Source organism: Sorex fumeus, unplaced genomic scaffold, assembly GCF_029834395.1.
Source record: "Sorex fumeus unplaced genomic scaffold, SorFum_2.1 ptg000048l, whole genome shotgun sequence".
NCBI classification, from domain to species: domain Eukaryota; kingdom Metazoa; phylum Chordata; class Mammalia; order Eulipotyphla; family Soricidae; genus Sorex; species Sorex fumeus.
Genome location: NW_026606105.1, coordinates 15700864 through 15726458, shown reverse-complemented (window position 1 = coordinate 15726458; position 25595 = coordinate 15700864). Strand labels below are relative to the sequence as shown.

Sequence of the window (25595 nt, the reverse complement as noted above, 5' to 3'; positions counted from 1 at the left end):
GCCGTAAGTGGAGCTGGTGCCCACCTCTGTGGTTAGACAAGAGGGTCAGGGGGGTAAAGAGCTTGGAACACGGCCCCCAGGGCGGCACAGGTGCACCCCATGCTGGGGCCACCAAGAACAACGGCTGCCTCTGTAACCCTGGGCTCTGACGTCGGTGTCAGAGCAAGAACAGAAAAGATAACCGCCGACCACAGGGGGCACGGAGGGGACAGAGCAGACACCCACCCACCCATGTTGGGGGGGCGGAGAGGCAGGAGGGTAAGAGGACTTGAGCTGGGAGCACCTTCTCTGTGGAGTCCCGAGGTCTGCACCCAGGGTTCCCTCTGTTCGGGGGGTGGGGGGGGGGCTCAGCTCCCCTCCCCCACATGCCAGGGCCTGCTGCCTCTCTTGTTGGCAGTTGGGGAGCGGGAGGCAGCTGACCCGCGGGGGAATGGGCAGATGCCAAGGCCAGCAGGACACCCCTCCTCACATTAGCCTGCAGCCCAAGTCATTAGAAGGCTATCCCCAGCGACCAGCTACAGAGACAGCAGCTCCCCTCCCCTGAGGTCCCCTCAGGGGCTCAAAGCCTCTGGCTCCTCAGTCCACACCACTACCCTGTGTACAACCCATCACACACACCCTGCACACGGGGCCCCTTAGGCTGCAGTTCTGGGCCCAAACCTGCAGGGGTGAGTGAGGTTTTCCAGAAATACCAAACAGAACGGGTGCCTGCCAGCTCCTGGATGGGCCACTCAGCCACGGAGGGAAAACTGGGGGCCAGACAGGCTCCCCGGTGCCTCCCAGCTCACACTCCCATGTTTTTTGTAGGTGGGTGCACCCAGGGTGGTGCCACTGGCTCAGTACTGGGGTGCGATGCCAAGGATGGACCCTGGGGCTCCCCCTGACATGCAGACCGCAGCTCCAGCCCTCTGAGCCCGTTGCCCTGGCCCTCTGCAAACCTCACCCCTGCTCTTCCTCCCTGCTCTCTAGCAATACCAAGCTTACACAGAGCCACCTACCTCCCCAGGCACACACCCGCAGGCATGGCCAGTCCACAGGGCTCCAGTTAGGGCCCGGGTGTGGACATGCAGAGCAGAGCCCAGAGACCCCACAGCAAGCCAGAACCAGGCTCCCGGCTCTCCTGAATGAATCCCAAGTATTTCTTCCAGGGCCAGAGCGCTAGTACAGCCGGTCCTGCGTTTGCTTTGCACACAGCAGACCTGGATTCCTTGGCATCCCATGTGGTCCCCCGAGCATCACCGGGGGAACTTCTGAGTACAGAGTCAGGAGTGATGGCTGAGCCCCGCCAGGTGTGGCCCCCAAACACAAATGAACAAACAAAAACCAGCTCCCCAGTGTTTCTCCACCCCAATGTCATTTCCCCAAGATGCCAAAATGGGGGACAAGAGCCTTAGGACCTGCTCCCAGCTGCCTCTCCCCAGCCAGCAGCTCCCAAGGGCCGTGGCCACAGAGAAGCCAAAACCAGGACCATCCAAAGGGCCCAGGGGTGTGACTCTCGTGGTAGCACATGTCTTGCACAGGTAAAAACCCTTTAGCCTGGGTTCGATCCCTACCACTGCAGACCAAGCTCCACCACAAGAACCCCACCCCCCAGCTCCAACCAAGCCCATCAAAACCATCATGAAGAGCAACTTCGTGCAATGCTCAGGGGGGCCAGCCTGGCCTGGGAAAGGGACGCACAGTGCCCACAGGGATGGGCCTGGGGAGGGAAGCTACAGAGAGCCACTAGTCTGGGGGAGGGGGGGCTACTGAGCAGCACCCCCTAGAGCTGCACCTGACTGAGCAAAGACAGTCGGGGGCACCTCCAGAACAACTCCTAGGGGGCACTGCCTTTTGCACAGGCAACTTGGAAGGCACAGGCAAGGAGAACAAGTAAGCCAACTAGCGCGCACACCCACTCACGCGTACACATGCACACACGTGCACACCCATGCACACATACACATGCATGCATGCACACAGACATACATACACACACGCACATAGACATACACACACTTGTGCACTCACGCACTCATACACATACCACCGTGCGCACCCATATACACATACACACAAGAGCGCACCCACCACACATACACATACACACACATATACACACGCACGCACCCACGTACACAAACACACACGCACACACATACACATGCACATGCACACACACTCATACACACATGCACGCACAGATACATACACACACGTAGGCATGCACACATACAACATGTGCGCACACAAGTGCACACACATATACACCTACATGCACACACACATACACTTTTACACACACATGCACACACACATACACACACAACACGCATACAGACTCCAGGAAAAGTGCCTGACGGGCTGAGGATGCACGAGAGGCACCAGTAGCAGAGAAAGCCCCTGCAATGCTGCCCATCTGGGGAGGGTCACTGGGCGGTGCATGAGAATGCCAGAACATTCTCAGGCTCCCCCTTCTCCAGCCCCTGACCCAGGCTGTAGGGGGTGCATGTGGATCAGGGAACTGGAGCTGTGGGGACAGAGAAAGGCCTACCTGGGGAGTAGGAGCGGCGGCAGATGGAGCCAGCACACGTGCGAGTTGCTCCCATCTACGCCAAACCTTAGGCCCCACTCGTAGGCACGGCTCCTTTCGCCTTCCCCTACCCCCGTCCCGACCCCCACAGCCACCTGAGAAGCGCGCTCAGCACTGCAGGCCCAGGCAGAGGGCATCCATGCACACGGATTCTCTGCACACACTCAGCTCCCAGCTGCTGCACGCAGGCCACAGCCTTCCCGCCAGGCTTCCCAGAGACTCCCTGAGGTTTCACTCCTGTGGTTGCAGTTCTGGCTTGGCACTCCCCACCCCCACCCTGAGCACTCTGACGCTTTCCCAGGCCATCCTTGTCTCTACACGGGACCATCCGGGTGCTCACGTACAGACGGTGGCACATCCTAGGTACACTAATGTCACTGGTGCCTCTACTCTGACCCAGAGGTTCACAGATGTTCTGGCCAAAAAGAGCAGAGAGAACTGCAGGGAATGTGCCTGGTTAAACCAGGCTGATGGGAACTCGCAGAGCAATGAATAGCACTGTCCAGACGGCTGGGGTCAGGACGGTGGCTCAGCGGGACAGCAGGTAACACAAGAGGGGCCCTGGGTTTATTTGCTGGGGGCGTGAAGGGATGCTCATGGGTTACTCCTGGCTTAGGATTTAATCCTGAGGGTGCTCAGAGGACCATATGGGATGGTCTGCTACGTGCAAGGCAAATACCCTACTAACTGTATTATCACTCTGGCCCCGAGGCCCTGGGTTTAATGTCCAGCAATATATATATATATATATATATATATATATATATATATATATATCTCACTGTACCGCTGGAGCAATAGCTCAGAGGTAGGGCGTTCGCCTTACAAGCGGCCAACATGGCCGACCCGAGTTCGATTCCTCCGCCCCTCTCGGAGAGCCCGGCAAGCTACCGAGAGTATTCGATATGCCAGACACAGTAACAACAAAGTCTCCAATGGAGACGTTACTGGGCCCGCTCGAGCAAATCGACGATCAACGGGAGGGCCTTTACCTTTACCTTTACCTCACTGTATCACTGTCATCCCATTGATCATTGAATTACTCGAGCAGGTGCTAGTAACGTCTCTATTCCTCCCAGCTCTGAGATTTTAGCATCCTCTTCTTACTCATCTTTTCCCAGTGACTGGAGACTCTCTCAGGGTCAGGAGAATGAGACCTATTGTCGTTACTGTATTTGGCATATCAAATACGCCATGGGGAGCTTGCCAGGCTCTGCCCATGATATTTTATATATATGTATATGTATATATGTGTGTGTATATATATATATTATATATATGATTTTCCACCTAGTTTTTGGGCCACATATGAAATGCCCAGGGGATATCTGGCTGAGTGCTTGGGGGTCATTCCCGGTTCCCAGCATGCTCTAGGGGACCACCCGGTTCAGGTGATAAAACCCAGGGCTCATGCATGCTAAGCAAGTTCTCAGCCCTTCCCGATGTTCACTGGGTCCCAAAAATATTGGTTTTCTGCACTTAGGATTTTGTTTGTTTCGGTTTGGGGGCAATATCTGGGGGTGCTCAGGGTTTAGTCTTGGCTCTATGCTCAGGGATCACTCCTGGCAGGGCTGAGGGGACCCTCTAGGGTGCTGGGGAATGAACCCAGGTCATTCTGGGCTGCATGCAAGGCCTATTCACTGTCTTGTATTCCTAGCCCTGAAAGAACTGGCTTTCTAAGAAGAGGGATCAGAATAGGCTTCTCCCAAATGTTTGGGATCATGATGCTCTTTTCTATCTGAAACTGGTTTGCATTCACTTACTGAGAGGACAATTATTAACACCCAGGGGCTGCAAGGATGGTGCAATGGGTTGAGTGCTTGCCTTGCCTGCCAGAGGCAGGGGCTGGAGCTAGGCACTGCACAGGCCCCCCAGCACCACCAGGAGGAAGCCCCCAACATAAAACCAAACATCTGGAGGACACAGTCAAGCACTGCCGACAGACGGGTGGTCCCCCGAATCCTAAGGCTGAATCTCTCTGCACTCAATGGTGCTGGGTTCCAGGCATGCAAAGCAAGCACACTGCCACTGTGCCACATCCCCGGGCCAACATGAGTGAGCCAAGCATGGCGGCCTCAAGTTCTCTCACCAGCTGTCTTGACAGTATCCCACTGCCCTGTACAGGATTTGACCCTGTGTGGTTTGGTTCCTTGCCTTCTACATCCTGCACACACACACACACACACACACACACACACACACACACACACACACTCCAGGAAAGCCACACCACCAGCTCACTCCAGGATTAAGCCATGCCACTAATCATTCCCTGTTCTTCCTGGGTCACAGCTGGCTTTATGGATGTACCAACTTGAAAAAGTGAAAAATATGAAAGTGGAAAAAGAAATAAAGAAATAGGGCTAGAGCTAAGACATTTATTTGCCCAGTGTGTGGCCAACCTTAGTTGAATCCCATATAGTCCCTACAGTACCACCAGGAACGCAGAGTCAGGAGGAAGCCCTGAGCATGGCTGGGTATGTGGCCATTCAGAAGTAGGGCTGGCCCCTGGGTGCTGGATACCCACCAAGTGGGTGATGCTGAACAGACTCTGGGGGCGGAAATCCCTTGACCTCACTTTACAGTTGGGGAAACAGAGGATGAGGAACCAGTCTGTGATCCCAGGGCTGGTGGAATTCAGCCAAATCATAGGCTAAAAGCTTCAGCACCTGGGAGATCAGCACGAGAGGCCTGAATTGTTCTTCTCTCTGATGGGACCTCAGTTAAAGGAATTCTTTACATGTGTGGCATCCAGCAGGGCACATGGGTTAGACATCCTGGCTCTGTGCTCAGGGCTCATACCTGGTGGTGTTTGGGTACCATATGTGGTGCCGGGGATGGAATCAGGCTGGCATGTGAAAGGCAAGTGCCTTACCCACTTGACTATCTCCGGATCCATCCCAGGAATTCTTACGTGGTGATGTCTCATACTAAGCACATGAAAGCAGAATTGCATAAACTGGGGGGTGGGGGGGACCAAGAAGTCCCTTCCAAATTGGCCTTGTCCCTCCAAGATATACACCACATCCCTCAGTGGCCCCCCAAGGCAATGCTACAGAACACCTCCACCAGCTGTGGATCCCACACTAACTGGACCAGAGTTTAAAGACAGAACCTCCCTCCAACCACGAGGTCCCCCCGCTATAATGGGAAAGGAAAGATGGGCTGCAGAAATACGTCCTTGCCAGCCAGAAGCCCCAGGGGGAAAGTGCCCCTCCACCCCCCACTGTGGACCAACGCTGGCAAAGCTCTGCTCATGGGAGTCCGCAGGCACCAGGTACCGGGTGCAGCTGGAGGCTGAGGGCTCGGTGGATGGAGCCGAGTGTTATCTTCACGCGTTACAAGGAAGCACTTGTCAGAAACAACTGGAGTCACACAGAACTGGGCTAAACTGGAGCCGGCGGCACCAGAAGGTGGCAAGACCTTGGGCCATGGAGACAGCCCGGTTCCCCCTCTGGCCCAGATAAAATGGATCATACTGGAAGGACCATGGGGGCTGGGGTGGTAGTCCAGTAGGTAAGGCATTACCAGGAGTGGTCCCAGAGCACAGGATCAGAACGAAGTCCTGAGCACTGCCAGGTGTTGCTTTGCACCCCCTCCAACAGAGGAAAAACACAAAAGCACAAAAAAAGAGGGGCTGCAGCGATAGTACAGCGAGTATGGTGTTTGCCTTGCATGTGGCCGACCTGGGTTCAATCCCCAGCATCCCATATGGTCCCCCAAGCACCTCCAGGAGTAATTCCTGAGTGCAGAGCCAGGAGTAACCCCGGAGCAAGTCCAGGTGAGACCCAAAAGCAAAAAAAAAAAAGACCAAACAGGGTTCGATCCCTGCCATCCACATGACCCTCTGATCCCTGCCAGAGCCTGGAGTAAGTCCTGAGCACCAGCACCACTGGGCAGGGCCCAACAAACAAACAAACAAACAAGGACCTTTTGGGTGGTGAGGCACAAAAGCGGCCAGGACAAGCCCCTGCACGGCCACAGCCCTCCTAGCTGGGCTCCAAGCTCCCTCTCCTGCCCTCCTGAGCCCCCAAGGCCATACCACTCATTTCTCTGCTTCTGGAACCAGGGGAGAAATTCTGCATCCAGAGAGCTCCGAACCGGGAGACAAGAACTGCAGGTTCTGACCCAGTTCTGCCCGCGGCCCTCTGGGTCTGGATCCCTGCACCATGCTCCTGACCCACAGGCGGTGCCCTGCCTACAGGGACTTGCTCTCTCCTGGGGGAGAGATGGAGAGGGAAGCAGCAGCTGCGTCCCCCCCACCCCGAGCTCTCACGGACAACTCTCATCTGCAGAGCAGAGCCAGAGGGGGTGACGGGGGTCCGAGGCAAGGGTATAGGAAGGGCGCGCGAGGAGGACGGCAGCCAGACAGGTAGGAAGGAGAGACGGGAGCTTCGTATCTACCATGGGTCCCTAGGGCCTCAGCCTCAGTTTCCCCTCACAGGACAGGATCGTCTGTCCCAAGGTAACCTAGGCAGCAGGGGTGTCCAGTGAGACGGTCGCAGAGGCGCCGCAGGACCCCACGAAGAGTGAGGAATCTCTGGGAAGGCAAGAAGACGCGAGCTCAGGCCTCTAACTGTCTCCCCGCCCCCACTCAGGCCCCCAGGCACCAGGAGCAAGTGAGTGCAGAGCCAGACCCAGGGCTGGGACACTGCTGGGAGTGCCCGTCCTTCACAAGACCCTTGTCTCCCCTCGTCCCGCGGGACTGAGCAGGGCTTGTGCTGTTGCACACACATGCACACAAATGCACATACATGCACACAGGTGCACACACATCATACGCATGAGCATGGCCCTGCCTCCTGTCTGTCCACTGTTCATGCTGTGGGAGAGCAGAGAAGGAAAGGCCAGCAGGGTCCCCTCATCAGCCCAGGCGGTGGAACAGCCCCCCAAGTCAGGACTGCCGGGCGAGGTCCTCCCTCACGCCCGGTCCCCTGGGGCTGAGGCACACAGCCTTCCGGCCCTGACAATGGGCGGACGCGGTGCCACCCTGCGCCCGGGCCCTAGGGAAGCTGGAGGTGGCTGACCCAAGTGGGGGAAGGCGAGAAAGGAGAGAGGGATGGGGGAGTGTAGGGGGCACGCTGGTGAAAGGGGAGGTCACAGTAAGCTAGTGGTGGGGCTGGGGGGGTCTGTGCTGGCAGCTCTGGGGGTCAAGGGCTTGGACCCCAACCAGAGCTTGGGATGAGGGGAGGGGCTGGCGAATCCCAGACCATGCCACACCTGCTCAGCTTGGCATCTAAGCAGCGTTCCCAGCACCTGTTGGCTCTGGGTTCTGGTGGAACCCGGCAAGGGACCCAGCAATGGGACTCAGATGTGGATTCCTGACACCTGGTGGCCAACACAGGTCCCAGAAATCAGAGTCTAAATCTCCAAGAGTAGAAAACTGACTCGAAGCCACAACTTACCCTGATGGAAAGCGGGACTGTGACGCAGGGGAATTTGGAAAGGTCTAGAGCGTGGGCTGTCTCTTGGCATCACACCCTGAGCACCCCCATCCTGAAAGCCCCTCCAAAAGGCTTTTAGGGAGTTTCTGCAAAGTCCAGAAGAGCATGAGCCCTGAAAAGCAGAGTTCCGCGGCCTCACACTCACGTATACCAAAGAGGTCTTGGGTCCAGAGTTCAGGGATGTCTCTCCCCCATCACACTGTCACTCACAGTCACCAGGAACTTGGCCGAGTGACCCGCCTCTCGGGTCTGCACCCAGATCTGGAGCCAGCAGGGGATGTGGCTCAGTGGTAAAGCACTTGGGTGCAAGTGTGAGTCCCTGGGTTCAATCAAACCACAGAAAGTCAGTCGATGAAAAGAAATAAAGCCAGAGACAGGCTGACAGCCTGGAGCCCAGGCTGGGCATACATTCAATCCCTAGCCCTGCCTGGTCCCCAGAACACCACCAAGAGTGACCACCCCCTTAGCACAGAGCCAGGAGCAGTTCCTGAGCACTGCTGGGTGTGACCCCCCCCCCAAAAAAAAAACACCATAAAGAATGAATTAGGAGGCCGGAGTGATAGTAGAGAGGGTAGGGTGTTTGCCTTGCACACAGCCGACCTGGGTTTGATTCCCCGGCATCCCATATGGTCCCCCAAGCACCGCCAGGAGTAATTCCTGAGTGCAAAGCCAGGAGGAACCCCTGAGCATCACTGGGTGTGACCCAAGAAGCAAAAAAAAAAAAAAAAAAAAAAAAGAATTAGTAAAATACACAGGTGGTGTAGATGATCTTGCATCCAAAAGGCTCCTTGACACTCTGTGTCAGCGACACTCTAGTACATCCAGGGAGGTTGGGATCTGGCCCCTTGATGGAACAGCCCCCTTGGGGGTGTGGAAGGAAATGAATGACCCCCACACAAAGGGCTCCTGGGCTTGTCTGGTGTGGAAGACGTGGGTAGGCGGTGCTTCCAGGAAACACCTGCACTACTGTTCAGGCGGATCGTGGGGCCCTGAGTGTCCCCATCACAGATGTGCCACTTCCCCCAGGACCCCCAAACGCCCCCAAGTGGCCAGGATGCAGAAGCAGCAGAGAGAACGTCTGGTGTGTATGCGCATACTGTGTGCACGTGTGTGCCTGTGTGTGCACATGTTAGCACGCTCATTGCATGTATGTGTGCCTGTGAGCACATTGTGTGCATGTTCGTGTGTGTGTGCGCACACTGCGTGCTCATGTGTGCCTGTGTGTGCCTGTGTGTGCACAATGTATGCATGTGCGTGCCTGTATGCCTGTGTGTAAACACGAGCATGCACGTGTGTACGATGTGTGTGCACCTGTGTGCATGTATGTGCATATGTGTGTGCAACAGTGCGTGCATGTGTGTTCCTGTCTGTGCATACGTGAGCATGCTCATGTGTGTATGTACGTGTACACATGTGTACGTGTAGACGTGCAAGTGTAAATGTGTGTGCATGCCTGTGCTGTGCGTGTGCTCCTGGAATCAGATATGGCAGAAACCCCCGCCAGCAGAGCACTTGAGCCTGCCTCAGACCCCCAGGGACCAGGAGCAAGTGAGTGCACAGCCAGACCCAGGGCCGGGTCACCGCTGGGTGTGCCCGTCCTTCACAAGACCCTTGCCCCGTCTCGTCCAGTGGGACTGAGCAGGGCTTGTGCTCAGTGTAGCCACAAGAGGGGGAGGCCCTGCTCCCCTTCACTGTGCCCAGTCCTGGGTACCCGAGCCCAGAACAAGCCCCCACTCTCCACCACTGCGGAGCTTCCCGTGGAGGACAGCATCCTGGAGCACCCCTTCCGACTACCTCTGTTGGGGTACTGGGGAGCCTGGGCCTCCTGTCGGGGGACAGCAGTGTGGAAGATAAACCTACGCTGGCCCCTGCATCGAAGAGCACTCATCCCAGGCGGGCTGGGGGGCACCCCAGCAGACCAGGGGACACAGCTGGGTGCGGGAGTACACTGTGCCCCCTGCCTGGGGATGGGAGGGATTCAGAGCAGGTGGAGAGGCTTCCACTACCCCAGCAGAGCCCCAGCAATGCCCCTCCACCCGGCCCCTCCCCTCCTCTGGCTTCCCTGGGGTCTGCCTGCCCCTTCTCTCAGCCTGGGACCATGCCCTGCTCCAGGCCTATCCCTGGATACCCCCAACCCCCACCCCCACCCCTGTTCAAGGGGGGCGGGGCCTCGAGTCTCTGTCTTGTCCCCCTGGATCTCCACCTTCCTCTTCCCAGGCCCGCACAGGCCCATGGATGACCAGCTCGCTCATGCCTCAATGCAGAGCCGAGCTGCCTGCAAGGAGCACGGCCGACCCCGGCCTCGGCTCACTGAGCCCACCGCAAGAACCCCACCATCAGCTCCAGCCTCTACCAGAGGCCCCCAAACTGATCTGACTACCGCCCCCTTTTCAGAAAGAAAACAAGGGGCTCAGGGACCCTCAGCACCAGAAATCCACCTACTTGCAGTAGACAAACAGAGTACCCCCCCAGCCCCAAAATCCACCTATTTGCAATGCACAGAGTTGCCCCCCACAGACACCTGAGGGGAACCCCCCCCACACACACACAGTGTGGCAAACACTGCTCTCAGCCGTGTCTTCCCCGACCCCACAACTAGGCTTGGTCACCCCAGGAAAGGCTCCCACCACACGGAGCCCTCCTGCTTTACAACCACCTCCCACCTCCTTCAAGAATCTTCACCCAGGGGCCCGGCAGATAGTACTGGGGGTAAGGCACTGCCTCGCACCAGCGATCGGGGGGCACCCCACCCCCCACACGGTGCCTGGAGCAGCCCCTCCATCACCAGCAAGTTGCTGCCCAAGTCCCCTCCCAGCAAAAAGAAACTTTACCCAGATCACGCCCTCCCAAATCTTACCCTTTCCCACACAAGCCCCACTTCCAATTCTGCGTGGCACCTGTACAGGCATTTTTAAATCCTATCGGTGAGCAGCTATGAGCCCCTCGAGGCCCCAGATGCCTGAGTGTCAAGCTGGATCCCCCCCACTGCTTGGTTGATCCCAAGAGCTGGAATTCACTGAGCTCACCGCACCGTGGGCCCAGACCAAGGGCGCTTGGCTGGCATGCAGTCAACCGGGTTCAATCACCAGTTCCCCATATCATCCCAAGCTATGCCAGGAGAGAGTGCAGAGCCAGAAGTAAGCCCTGGACATTGCCGGGTGTGGCCCCCACCCAAAACCAAACAAAAAAATACTAATAATCAAAAAAAAAAAAGTCAGCGTGTTTTCATTTTGCAGATGATGAGGGAATGGAGGTTCAGAGAGTTCCACTGTCCTGCCTGCGGCCCTCAAGGCCTGCCTGACCCCCAGCTCAGGAGTCTGCCACATTGACACCTGCCATTATTGCTGGGGCTCGTCCCGGTACTGGCTCATTTCACTGAACGCTGAGTTCACAGGTTCTCCAGCAGCGGGCTGGAAGGATGGGGTGCGAGGTTCCGTCTATTCTTGCAACTCCCTCTTAGAGATGCAGGCGCTGAGGCCCAGGGGGACCCCTGGTCTTGCCCAGTTGGCAAACCTTAAAGTTCTGTAAAAAGATCTGGGTGGTGGGGCCCCCAAGCTTCAAGTCATTTCTGGTGCTGCCAATAGAAAAAGGAAGGCAAACCTCACGGGACGTCCCTCGATAAGGAGCCTCAGAGGAAACTCAGTTGTTTAGGACATCATAGGGACTGGGGAATGGGGTGTGGGAGGGTGGGTCTACAGGACCACCAGCCACACCTTCAGAAAGGCAGGATGGCAGCCATCCCCGTAAGCCTTCAGGAAGGGGGGCACCCCAGAGCCACGAGACCCCTAGTTAGCATGCCTCAACTTCTGGCCTCAAAGGAAGCCAAGTTAAACAGAAAAAAAAAAAGGCATTAATAGCAATAATCGGCTTCGAACTTTACAAGGCACTTCTCTTATTGCATAAGAGCACACTTGCCTTTGGGGGACCCGGCACCCTATTAGCCGACCACACCACAAGCTCACCCACCCTTGCCATGCTCTGTGCCGTGCCAGGCGCAGGGGAGCCTCCCAGGGGAGATGGTTCTGGGGAATGCCCAGATGCCAACAAAGACAATCCCAGGGCACTGGGCTTGTGGCTTTGCAGGGGGTCCACTGGGGAGCCCAGTGTCCGTCCCCTGGGGACAGAACAACAGGGGTTCAAGGGCACGGCAGCCCACCCCTCCTGCCTTCAAGTGCTGCCCCTTGAGGCTCTGAAGCCACTCTGAAGCCGAGAATGAGCCCCTTCTGCCTGAACAAACTGGGGTTTAATTCTCTCCTCATCAGCTCGGAGCCCCCCAAAAGTGCTTGGGGGAGGGGGGGCAGCCTGCCAGGATGGGGAGTAGGGCTACACTCCAGCAGCAACTCAGCCTTCCTTTCTGCACACCCAAAGGGGCCCCATCCTCTGGGCTGTGCCCACCACCCACTCCTCACACCGCAAGCACTTGGGTGGGGGGCAGAGGATGTCCCCAACCCTGGCGCCCTGAAAGCCCGCCTGCTTCTTCCCTAGCAGGGATGGTGCTACCGTTTGCCCCAGCGGCGGCGGCACCACCGCAGTTTGGCCCCAAGCTGCCAGCACCTGCCGCAGCCTCCCAGTTGGAGCTGTCCTGACCTGGCCCTCCTGCTCCCCGCTTTCTCCGAAAACTGAATGCTCAGGGGGGCAAGAGAGAAAGGCACCTCTCTTGGGGTGAGGGGGGGTGGCAGGAGAAGGCCGAGACTCCCTGCTAATCCTGGAGTGTCTAGGACCCCCGTTCTAGTAGGTTTTTACAACCACCACCCGGACCTGCAGGAAAAAAAAAAAAGCTGCGTTTTATCTACAAAAGGAATGGGGGGGGGGGTGTTCGAAGGCGCATGCAGGTCCGATTCCGGAGAGAAGTTGCTGTGTATCCCACAGAGTTGGCGGGGTCACGCCGTTCTGGCCACGCACGGAGACCGTCCCCTTCACAAAGACAGAAGAAACCCCCCTAACCAGGCAGCTGGGGCGCGGGGAAGCCCCTCACACTCCCACTTCCCCGGCCCCGGCCAGGCCGAGCTCTGCGCTGCTGACCGCTCGCACGGCGCCCGCCCGGCACCTGCTCCGGGACTCCCCGGAGCGCGCTCGGGGCCGGCCCCGCATCCCTCGGCCCCGGCAGGCGGCCTCCCTCCCCCTCCGTCCCTCCCTCTCTCTCTCTCCCTCCCCGCGGGCCCCCCTTAGCGCCGGCCTTGCCCACCCGGGCTTGCCCCTCCTCGGCACGGGGGACGGTCCTCGCCCGGGCGACCCGAGCAGAAGCCGGCGGCGCGCAAGGTCGGCGGGGCGCGGGCAGGGGCCAGCCGGGGCCGGGGCCGGGGCCGGGGCCGGGGCCGGGGCTCGGCAGGGGCCGGCCACGAGGCGCGCCGGGCCGGGGGTCCCGCGGCGCCCGGCCCCAGCACTCACCGTCGTTCTGGGCCAGCGCCGGCCGCAGCAGCAGCAGCAGCGGCAGCAGCAACAGCAGCAGCAGCAGCAGCAGCGGCGGCAGCGCGGGCGCCGCGCGCATCGTGGCGTGGGGCTCGGGGCCGGGGCAGGTGGCAGCGCGCGGGGGCCTGGCGGCTGCGGCACGGGCGGGCGCTGTCTGCGCGGCTGCGGCGGCGACTCCCGTCCCGTCCGCGCCGGCCCCCGCCCCCCGGGAGCGCGCCGCCGCCGGCGGGGCCGGGCGGGGCCGGGCCGGGGCTGGGCGGGCGCTGGGCCGCGAACAATGAGCCGGGGAGGAAACTCCGCCCTGGAGCGCGGCGGGCGGGGGAGCGCGGGAGGGGGGCGCGGGCCGTGGGGGCGCGGGGGGCTGCCGGGTCCCTCGTCTCCCGGGTCGCCCGCGGGACTTTGGAGGCCGTCGAGACGATCCATACCCCCCGCCGCGCGCCCCGAACTCCAGCGAGGTGTTTCCCACCCCACCCCACGCCCCCTCCCCTCCCCGCCTCCCGAGGCTTTTGTGCGCGCGTGGGAAGGACCCCCGGAGGTCTCTGCTGCCCCGCACGCTGAGCACCTGTCCACACCTGCCAGGTGCAACTGCCCCGCGCGACTTGCGAGCAGGTCTGGGCTGGCTGCGGGCTGGGGCCGCACGGGGCCCCTTCTGGAGTTATCGGGGCAATTGCTTAACTTCTCCGGCCCAAGAGCCTCACCTGTGAACGGAGGGAAATGATTCGTTGCAACGCAGCGCGCTGAGCGCGGTGGGGGTGGGTTGTGTATGTGTGTGTGTGGGGGGGGGGATTATTTTTATTTAGTTAGTTTTGGGAATAACCATGTGGCCGTCTGGGTTCTTAAAAGGGCGGGCACTTAATATTCATTCTCGCCACAGCCACCTTTGTAGCTCGGTTTTGCAGGAATCGAGTGGAGAGTTAGGACCCTTGGCCAAGATCCTGGAAATGGCACACGCGTCTACCTCGGAGAGAATTTCTTGGAGAAATTCGTTGCGCCGTGCTTGTCAAAGAGTAACTGCTCGGGACCTGTTAGCAAGCATGAGGATGCGCCAGCATAAATCAACGAGATGCAAAACCCAGCTGTGTTCTGTTATTTGAAAGACTCCGAACATCTCGCACACCCCGCCCTCCCCCCCCACCCCCCCGCTCTTTTTTTAAATTTAATTTTTTGGAGGTGGGTTTTTTGTTTTGTTTTATTTTGGCACCTTAGAAACAGGAATAGATCGCCCCTCCTCCTCCTCTGCAAGGGAAACTAGAAGACTTAGGAGAAGGTGGTGAGGGTAGAAGGTTTATTTAGCCCAGAGCTTGGCACAGAGAAACTCAGTGAAAGAAGCAACTGCTCCAAGGGTTGACAGAACCTGCAGGTTTGGATGGGGGTGGGAGCCTAATCTAATCCAACTAAGCACCCCCTTCCGGTACCATTATGAGTCCCACAAAAGCAACCTGGGGGGTGGGAACGCAGATTGTGAATCCCCTACTGAGAAGTTCAGGACTGGGGGGGGCAGGGGCGTGCATTTTTGGGATGTGGTGGCAGTGATTCCCAGGTGGAAAATCTGGAGTCTTTATGAGATGGGTCTGGAAGGTTGGTTGGTGTTTGCCCACCAGACTTGGCCAGTGTCGAGGACCTTAGTATCCCAGTGCCCTTCCTACTGGGCACAGCCTCTTTGCAGCAGAGAAAGGACAGTCACAGCGGGGGCCTGGCTGGAGTTCTGAGGTAGCCCCTGGCTGAAGTCAGGGAATGGCTGAGCCGGCTGTTTTCATCAGGAAGCTTCTACAGGGTCATTCTGGCCCTGTTTTCCATGCCACATATGGGAAAGACAAGAGGGTGTTCCCTAGAAATGCTGTGAGAAGTATGTGTGTGCGTGCGTGCGTGTGTGTGTGTGTGTGTGTGTGAGAGAGAGAGACACAGAGAGAGAGAGAGAGAGAGAGAGAGAGAGAATCTTTGCTAAGAGTCCTTCCCCTAGTATAGCCTCGTTTCTCTGCAACCAGTAATATGCTTAGGGAAAAAAAAAAACTCAGGAACTGGAACTCAGAAACAATTTGTATTGTATGCACTCTGATTTAAACAGTGTATTTGAGCTCAGCAAAGCATTGCTCCACAAATTCAGGAAGGAGTTAGTTCGCTTTGTGGAGAGTGTATTTCAGAACTATTTCACATTCACCAGTAGTGCCATGGGTCCCTTTAACAGTGAAAAATGGAAATGAGAGTAAACATCTGGGTGTAGGAAATGGGCTGATTTTTGCGGCAAAAGTCAGACTGCCACAAAGAATTGGGGGAAAATCAGAGTAGGGTGCGCCCTCCCCAGCATCTGCAGCACCCCTCCCCCACTGAAGCACAAAGGGGTCAGCAGATGACCCAGGTGCTCCTTGAGTTATCTGTCTCCAGGTAACTGACCTGTGTCCTTGGCACTCCTTAGCATTTCCCTCCCACTTGGAGGGCTGCTGACTTCCAGCATACCTGAGTTTATAACCAAACCTCAAAGCGTTTTGTAGATGCCGTTTGCTGATCCTACCGGGATTTCTTACATTTGGGATATAGAGACTCATGCAGCAGCAACGCTAGAGGACTTTATATGGGATTTTTGTTTTCTTTTGTTTGGGGGCCACACCCAGCAATGCTCAGGGCTTACTCCTGCCTCTGTGCTCAGGGATCACTCCTGGCAATATCTCAGGAGACCACTTGCAGTGTCAGAGATCGAACCTGGGTCAGCCATGTGCAAGGGAAGTGCCCTAGTTGCTGTACTATTGCTGTTAGTTCTTTTTTGTTGTTGTTGTCTTTTTTGGGTCACACCTGATGATGCTCAGGGGTTACACCTGGCTCCGCACTCAGGAATTACTACTGGTGGTGCTCAGAGGACCATGTGGGATGCTGGAGACCAAACCCAGTCAGTTGTGTGCCAGGCAAAACGCCCCACCTGCTGTATTATCGCTCCAGTCCCAACTGTTGTAAATTCTTGACACAGACCTTCCTTGTTCGTTTTCTACGTCCTCGGACAATGCCACTGGAATAGTAGCACTGTAGCACTGTCATCCTCCAGCGGGCACCAGTAATGTCTCCATTGTGAGACTTGTTACTGCTTTTGGCATATTGAATACATCGCAGGTATCTTGCCTGGCTTTGCCATGCGGGCAGGATACCCTCGGTAGCTTGCCATGCTCTCCGAGAGGGGCAGAGCAATCCAATCCGTTGGCAAATGCTCTACTCGCTGTGCTATCGCTCTCATAATCTTCCTCAGCATGATGAATGCAAAGTGAGTTCCAACTGGGAGATGTTTGCAGAAACCTACCGATCAAGGTTTTATAAGTGCCCTGTCCCAGCTGTCAGTCAGCAGTCAAGATCCTCCGCCCCTCCTGGAGTTGGGCCAGGCTGCTGATTATATGTTTAAGTGCTGGTTTGGTCAACACCTCCTGACCCTCCCCCTAACCCCCGGTCATGACATCTGCATGTAGCAGTGGCACACAGCCTCCAGACAGGCGGAAATTATGCATTCATAGCCCACAATCTCCGCTGAAACAGGCTTGCTGAAGGCAGGAGGGAGAGGTGTTGGCAGGACATTACCTGTTCCCAGAGCTCCTGAGTGGCCAGTGGGAAAGGACAGGAAGGGCTTGAGAGGAGCGGTTCTTGGGGGACAGACTAGATAGGACCTAACTACCCCGGCATGTCGGCATGTGTGTGTGTTGGGATGAGGGCATGGAGGCGTGATGGGGAAGGAAGAGCTAGGTTTCCCAATGGGACTTCTGGACAGATATCTGAGTGCCATGGGTGGACATCTAAGGAAGAGGAAGATCTGAGGGGCTGGAGAGATAGTACAGCGGGTAGGGATTTGCCTTGCACGCAACTGACCCGGTACCCCGTATGATCCCCCTGGACCTTGCCAGGAGTGATCCCTGTGCACAGAGCCAAAAATAAGCTCTGATCACTGCTAGGTGTGGCCCCTAAACAAACGAAGTGAGGGACTAAGACACGATCCAGTAGGGTAGATGAGAAATAACCTTGGAGAGTGTTGTTCATCATTAGAATTTTTTAAGCTGAAGTAAAAATCGTTTTATTCAAAGAAATTTACTTAGAGAGATGTAAGGGAAGAAGAAGAAGGGGGAGGAAAATAAGGAAAAGAAGAAGGAGAAGGAGAAGAAGAAGGAGAAGGAGAAGAAGAAGGAGAGGAGAAGGAGAAGGAGAGGAGGAGAAGGAGGAGGATGGGGGAAGAGGGAGGGAAAGAGGGAGGGGAAGAGGAGGAAGAGGAAGAGGAAGAAGGGTAAGGGGAAAGGGTTGGGGAAGGGGAAGAGGAAGAAGAAAAAAGAGTGAGAGGTGTGTTCAAGAGAGAACACAGGCTTTTTCAGAAAAGCCTCATCTTCGGAATTCTGCAATTTAGTAGCGTTGTGACCTGTGCTTTTGACTTCAGCTCTCTGAGCTGCTGTCTCCTCCTCTACAAAATAAATCATAGGGCTGGAGGGATATTACAGTGGGTAAAGCACTTGCCTTGTACACAGAGTACCCCAATTTGATCCCCAGCACTGCATACACTTCCCTGAGCACCACCAAGTAAGCCCTGAGCACTGGTGGGCATGGCCCCATACCATAAATAAATTAATTAATTGAAATAAATAGTGTCTCTAATTTTACAGAATCTTAGGGAAGATGCAAGAGAGTGAGGCCTGGTGGCACTCAATAAATGGAAAATGATATACTTTTATTTTTTCGTGGGGAATGAGAGGTTCGAGCCACACCTGGTGGTGCTCAAGAGTGAATCTGATGATGCTCAGGGGACTATATGCAGTGCCAGAGATCAGAATCAAGACTGGCCAGTGCAAGGCAAGTGCTTTCCCTGTGTACTGTCTTTCCAGCACCCGCGGGAGGTGGTGTTCTCACTCTAGCAGGAGAAATGCTCCCAAGCCCGGTTCTTTGCTGGAGTCTTTTGCTCCCAAGAGGAGCCAGAGAAATGAATGGCTGTGGAGGTGCACACGCTGCAGACCAGGCCTGTGGCTGCCTAATCAGGTCAACCTTCCACAGCTAACGCAAGGGCCCTGCTTGCAGGAGGTCCCTTGGGACCTTGGTTCACTCCTGATGTCATCTGTGGCATTCTCAGATCCCTGGGATTCTGAGCACCCTGGGGACCCAAAGATGTTGGAGCTCACAGACTCCTGGCTCATCCCCGGGGAAGAAAGCTAAGGTCTGGTGAGTTGTAAGAATATGTCCTTGTTCCTGCAGCCTACGTGACACTGGTGTGGGAACCTGTCTGGAACTCCAGTCTCTGTCTGAACATAGCTCATCATTGCCACCCTATCGAGAGACTTCCCTCCTGCGTGTCTCCGTGTTTCAGGTCGTTGGTCTCTCAATTCAAAAAGCCACAGGTTCTGTGGCAGGAATGAGGGAAGATGACCCCATGGAGATGAAACCAGGGGAGGGTGAGATGAGTCAATTCCGTACTAGGTTGAAAAAGAAAAAAGCTCAGGGCATCGGTTTCAGCTCGGTTTCCATGAGAGAGGCATGTAACCTGTTCTGCAACCTCAGGGACATGGTCCATGCCAGCCCCCAGCCCCCGGCTATCCCTCTGCAATTTCCTCCAATACCTTAACCTGGTGCAGTAGAAACAGCATGCAGTCCTGGAGAGATAGTACAGCCGATAAGGTCCTTGCTGTGTTCAATCTTCAACACCCCAGATGGGCTCCCTGAGCACAGAGCCAGGAGTAAGTCCTGAGTACAGCTGGGTGTGCCGGCCAAACAAATCAATACTAAAAAAAAATAAACAAACAAACAAAACCCCACCCACCGACCCCCCCAAACCCCAATATGTACTTAAATTCTTCCATCCTGCAGACTGAGCAGGTCCAGAATATGTGTGTGTCCAGTAATGAAGCTTGATCCAGGGGCTGGAGCCATAGCACAGCGGGTAGGACGTTTGCCTTGCATGCGGCCAACCCGGGGGTTTGATTCCCAGCATCCCATATGGTCCTCTGAGGTAATCCCTGAGTGCATGAGCCAGGAGTAACCCCTGTGACCCTTCCCCTCCTCAAAAGAAAATGAAGCTTGACCATACTCTGAAGACTTGCTAAACACTTTCCTTTCCTACAATGATTTCATCCTCACACAATCCAGAGGTTAAAAAAAAAAAAAAAAAGGCCAGGAACTCTTGTTGCAGTGGTGAAAACGAAACTCTGATTTCCCTAGTGTCACCTGAGTGAACTCTGTTCACAAGCTCTGTTTGGCTGCCTTCCTCTCTGCACGTCCACAAACAGGGGTCTGGTTTCCCTGGCATGCTCTGGGCTCCTTAAGGAAAGGGTTGGGGCTGGCTAGGCGAGCCCAGTTCTTTGTACCCAGTTCTGCATTTTTACACACCCCATTGCCTTCTTCCTGCCCACCCTCCCAAGCCGCCTGAGTGTCATCCTCAGGTCAGACATGAACCCGTTCAATCTTCACCTGCTCAAACTCTTACCTGCTTCAGATTTTTCAAACGGTACCCAAGACCTCCAGGCACTGTCCCCAATGATCATGTTTCACCCCATAATAATAGCACCCTGCTTTTTCAGTCCCCAAAATTGGTTTGTAGCCAATCAAGAGCCCAGAGTTAAGCCCTCAGATAGACAGTCAAGCTATAAAAAATAAATCACTGTATCACGGTCATCCTGTTGATCGTTGAATTACTCGACTGGGCGCCAGTAACATCTCTATTCCAGTCGTGAGATTTTAGCAGCCTCTTCTTACTCATCTTTTCCCAACGATTGGAGGATTTTTCAGGGTTAGGGGAATGAGACCTGTTGTTGTTACTGTATTTGGAATATCAAATACACCATGGGGAGCTTGCCAGGTTCTGCCCGTGTGGGCGGGATACTCTCGGTAGCTTGCCAGCCTCTCCGAGAGGCATATATTTATATATTTCTCTCTATGCTTTGTTGCCTACTACTAAAATAAATAAATCAAAGAATCAGGTAGGTGAAGTGGAGTAAGCAATGGTATTGGGAAAACTGGATAACCACATGCAGAAGAATGAAATTGGAACTATACCTCACACCACTTATATAAGCTAACTAACTCAAAGTGAATTAAAAGCATCAAGATTAGACCAGACATCATAAAAACACATTGAGAGAAAGAGGTATAACTCTCCAGCATAAGAACTTCAGTTGTGTTTTCAGTGGTTCAAGTAAGTCCATCGGTAAAGAAAGTAAAAACAAAAATAATAAACAGGACTACATCAAACTGAAAAGTTTCTGCATACCAAAAGAAACTAAAATAGAATCTACTACTAATCTACATAAAATAGAAAATATGTGCATGCAATAGATCATATAGAGGGCTAATATCCAATGTATATAAAGCTGCAACAAAACCAACAAAATGATAAAAATGATAATCTTATCAAAAATGGAGAGAGGAAACAAAACAAATTGACATTTGCTTGAAGAGGACAGACAATAGGAAAGGTGTTCATTGTCATTGATCATGGAAATCCAAATCAAACCAACAGTGAAATATCATCTCACCAGTGAGAATGGCATATATCAAAAATACTGGAAACCGCCAGTGCTTGTGAGGAAATGGTGAAAAGAAACTCTTCATTGACTCTTGGTGGAAAGGTGCTCTAGTTCAGCCTGTATGAAACACAAAAACAGTGTGGTGATTCTTTTTAAAAAAAAAAAAACAAAACTTCCATATGATCCAGTGATTCCACTTCATGGTCTCTATTCCCAACCACATAGACATGAATTATGAAAGACAGATGCACACGTATGTTTAGCAAAGTACAATAGCAAAGATATGTACTATTATGCTATCACTTATTACAATAGCAAAGATGTGGAAATAACGCAAACATCCAATGACAGATAAAGTATAAAAAGTTGCGGGATATATACATGATGGAATATAATACAGCTACAAAAAGATGAACTCTTGCTACAACTTGATTACAACCGTTAGTGAAATAAGTCAGAGGTAGAAAGACAAATAAAGAATAATTACATTCATTTGTGATATATAGAGAAAAAAATAAAGGATAGAATAAGGCTTAAGGTGTGCTGACTTTGCATGTGGCTGACCCTGGTCAGATCCCCAGAATCACGTATGTTTCCTGAGCATTGCCAGGAGTCATCCCTGAGCTTAGAGCCAGACGTAAGCCCTGAGCTTACTTCAGTTTTGGCCCAGAAACAAACAAAAAAAGAGATGAAAGAGAGAGAAAGTAGAGAGAGAAGGCAGGTGACCGGGTGACCTGATTCTAAAACTGCACCATTGAGGGAAAGAATAGAGTCACATCTAGTATTTCTAGTCCATACCCAGCATGGCACTCAGAGACTACTCCCAGTTCTGTGCTCAGGGATCCTGGCAGTATTTGGGAGGACCCTGTGGGTCTGGGGATAGAGCCCAAGCTTCCTTCCTACATTCAGCTCATTGAGTCATTTCTCCAGTCCATACACCCCAAATTAGGATGTGGGTGATTGCAAAGTATAAAGTGCTCACTGCATTACATCTTCCTTGATCCATTCCATAAACCTGGTTAAGGCAAAATGTTGACCTTCAGGAATAATCTCAAGTATACTCCTCAACAACAGATAATCAATATTTTTCTCAATTAAAAAATAAATAGCCCAAAAGAAAAGAGAGATAAAAGAGAAAGAAAAAAGAAAAAAAAGAGAAAATAAATAAATAAATAGCTGGGAATTCATTCAGAAGTCAGGACATGCACAAGAACCCAAGTTTCATCCCTGGCATGATATGAATCCCCTAAATCACTGGTTGTGACCCAGGGGGCCCAGTTTCACAAGGCTCCAGCAACATCACATCTCTGGACCTGAGCATTGAGCCATCCAGACTGGTTGGCTGAGTATCTCCTGGAGTGATCCCCAGAACCCCTGAACACTGCTTGGGAGACGCCTCCCAGGGGGGCAGGGAATGAAGGTTCACCCACATGAGCCTTCCGACAGTTGTCCAAACCACACTCCCCTGTATCCCAAAGAAATCTACCCAGGTCAAATAAAAATAGACATGGATACTTTCAGCAATGTTTTTGTACTTTTGTGTGTATAAGTCTTCACATCTTTGAGTTTATTTCTAAGTATTTTTGATGCTATTGTTAATGAAATTCTTAACTTTTTTGGCACTATTCAGTGATATAGCACAGCGGTAGGGCGTTTGCCTTGCACGCAGCCAACATGGCCGACCCGAGTTCGATTCCTCTGCTCCTCTCGGAGAGTCCGGCAAGCTACCGAGAGTATATGCCAAACACAGTAACAACAAAGTCTCCAATGGAGACGTTACTGGGCCCGCTCAAGCAAATCGATGATCAACGGGAGGGTCAAGTGCCAAGTGCTGATTCAGTGATGATGATGTACAGACATAAAAGTGATTTTTCCATAAAAAAAAAAAAGACAGGGGCTGGAGCAATAGCACAGCGGGTAGGGCGTTTGCCTTGTGCACGCGGCCAACCTGGGTTCGAATCCCAGCATCCCATATGGTCCCCTGAGCACTGCCAGGAGTAATTCCTGAGTGCAGAGCCAGGAGTAACCCCTGAGCATTGCTGGGTGTGACCCAAAAAGCAAAAAAAAAAAAAACAGACATGAACTTAGTGTGATGCTTCTAGCTGCAGGACCCTCCGCTTACTACAGAGGCTGTGGATTCCTTCCTGCGCTGAAATCCAACACAGGCCAGAACTTTCCCTTTCAGTGGTGGCTCCTAACTACGGTCTCTGGCTCCTTGCTCCAGTGGCCAGCCTTGGAATTGCTCTACCAACCCTCTCTCCCCCCTTGTTTACCTCCCCAGCTTACATCCCCAGGATCTGTTCACTTGCCTGGACTGCCAGTGGCTGCTGAGGCTGCTTTGCCCTCTCCCTGGGGTTGAGTCACAAAAGCCAGGCCCACGCCTGATTAGTTCTGCTCTGAGGGGTGGACACACTGTTGGGGGTGGGGCACCTCAGGCCCTGGTGGAAAACTGATCGAGTCCAGGTGTCCTTCTTTCCTGGCTACCGAGTGAGTAAAACTAAGCAGCCCTGCCAGGATCCTGTGGGAGGCCATGGGGCAGCAGAGCGCTCAGATAAGCAAACAGGCCGAGATAGGAGCAAGGACAGCCTGGGGCCGGGGCTGGGATCCAGGCAGGAGGTTCCCATGACTTCATTAACCTCGGAAGCATTGTGCTTCCCCGGTCTCCAGGGCACTTGGATAACATTTACACACCCCCAGCGCACAGCTGGTGGGGGGGGGGGGGGTCTGTCAGACAGACCAACCTCTGCTCAGCGCCGGGAGACAGTGGCGGGGCCACACACATCTGGGCGGGACACACCCACCACTGAGGCTCCAGCTCCCCGAAACCTCCAGCTGCCTCCAGCTCAGTGAGGGATTCCTGTCCCGTCAAATAGGAAATGGTCCTGCCGGCTGCCATCCCCAGCTTTGGGGGAATTCTAGTGCATTCGGGGCTTTCCCCACAGCTCTACCATCAGGGCAAGGTTGGCCTGGGCATTTCTAGGTTCGTCTGTGTTGTGAGATTCTGGTTCGGACCTCTCTCTCCTGCTTCCCGAAGGTCTGTGGCTACACAAAGAAGGTTCTCAGGAGATACTGGTCGCAGTGTGGACAAGTGTTTAATAAGCCGACGAGGCACACGTGCTCTATTAGAACTGACCCCAGAGAACAGAACCCAGAGTCCTGTCTGCAAAGGGTACCCATTTATTTATTTATTTATTTATTTTTGCTTTTTGGGTCACACCCGGCGATGCACAGGAGTTACTCCTGATTCACGGACTCAGGAATTACTCCTGGCGGTGCTGGGGGACCATATGGGATGCTGGGAATCAAACCTAGGTCAGCTGCGTGCAAGGCAAACGCCCTACCCGCTGTGCTATTGCTCCAGCCCCAAAGGGTCCCCATTTAGGATGTCTTTCTTTTTCTTTTTTTTTTTTTCTCTTTTTTCTATTTTTTGGGTCAAGCCTGGCGATTCACAGGGGTTACTCCTGGGTCATGCACTCAGGAATTACTCCTGGCGGTACTTGGGAGACCATATGGGATGCTGGGGATTGAATCCGGGTCGGCTGTGTGCAAGGCAAACGCCCTACCCATTGTGCTATCTCTCCAGTCCCCATTTAGGATGTCTTGAGATTCACTGCATTTAGTTCTTTCAACCTGCACCCAGGACCCAGAGCCAAGGATGGGGAAGCAAAAGAGAAGAGTGTTGCTCTCCTTCCTGTCTTTGGAAAAAAAGGAATCCTAACTGAGTCATTGTAAAGCAGGTCATTGTTTCTCCATAAAAATAAAGCCGCAGTAGGATATCACACTCTCAAGTCAGGCCTTGGCATCTGAAGGCACAGAGACGGTTCCAGATGTCAAGAGAGCAAAGAACCATAAAGCTTTGTGATCGCTTAAAATAATAAAATTATGCTCCAAAGTGTTTTATAAATGTTCATAAAAAATGCTGACCATATTGATTACATACAGGCCCCAAGGAGCCATAAAATGTCTATGGAACACATCAAAGAACACAGCATGGCCACCTCACAAATGTTCCCTGGGACTGATAAATTGCTGGTGATGAGCATTAATTAAAAGATTAATTAGCAATCATTCCTCCTGCCTTTCATAGAAGTTAGAAAGATGTTTTGAGATTAATTTGGAGATACTGTATATATATATATATATATATATATATATATATATATAGTGCTGGGGATGGAACCCAGTACTTCACACATGTAAGGCAGACACTATATTTATTTATTTATTTAAAATTTTTATCTATGGTGGGGGGAATGGGGCCACATCCGGCAGTGCTCAGGGCTTACTCCTGGCTCTGAGCTCAGGGATCACTATTGGTGGGCTTGGAGGAGCATATGGGATGCAGGGATTGGACCCGGGGCAACTGCATGCAAGGCAAATGCCTACCCACTGTACTATGACTTTGGCCCCTTTATATTAATTTTTAATCTTGGACCACACTCGACAGTGCTCAGGGCTGACTCCTGGCTCTGTGCTGAGGGGACCATATGGGATGCCGGGGATGGAACATGGTCTCCTCTGCATGCAAGGCAAACATCTTGCCTGCTGTTCTGTCACGCCTGCCCTAGGCAGATGCACAACCACTGAACTACATCCCCAGAATCTTATCTGATCAACTTTGAGTTTTATTTTGTTTTTATCTGGCTTCCAGGAGCCTCTGAAGCCCCACTCACGGCCTCTCGGATTCTCGCTTGTTATCACGCT

The 25595-nt window shown here is 53.8% G+C and overlaps 1 protein-coding gene across 1 annotated transcript in view; it reads right to left on the bottom strand.

Annotated features, from left to right (window-relative positions):
* PODXL (podocalyxin like) overlaps positions 1–13587 on the bottom strand; it is a 49469-nt gene extending 35882 nt beyond the window's left edge. The window contains exon 1 of the mRNA XM_056123977.1: positions 13405–13587. Within this exon, the coding sequence (XP_055979952.1) occupies positions 13405–13504 (100 nt within the window). The 5' untranslated portion in view covers positions 13505–13587. The remainder of the gene's footprint in view (positions 1–13404) is intronic.
* Positions 13588–25595: the final 12008 nt, after the last annotated feature.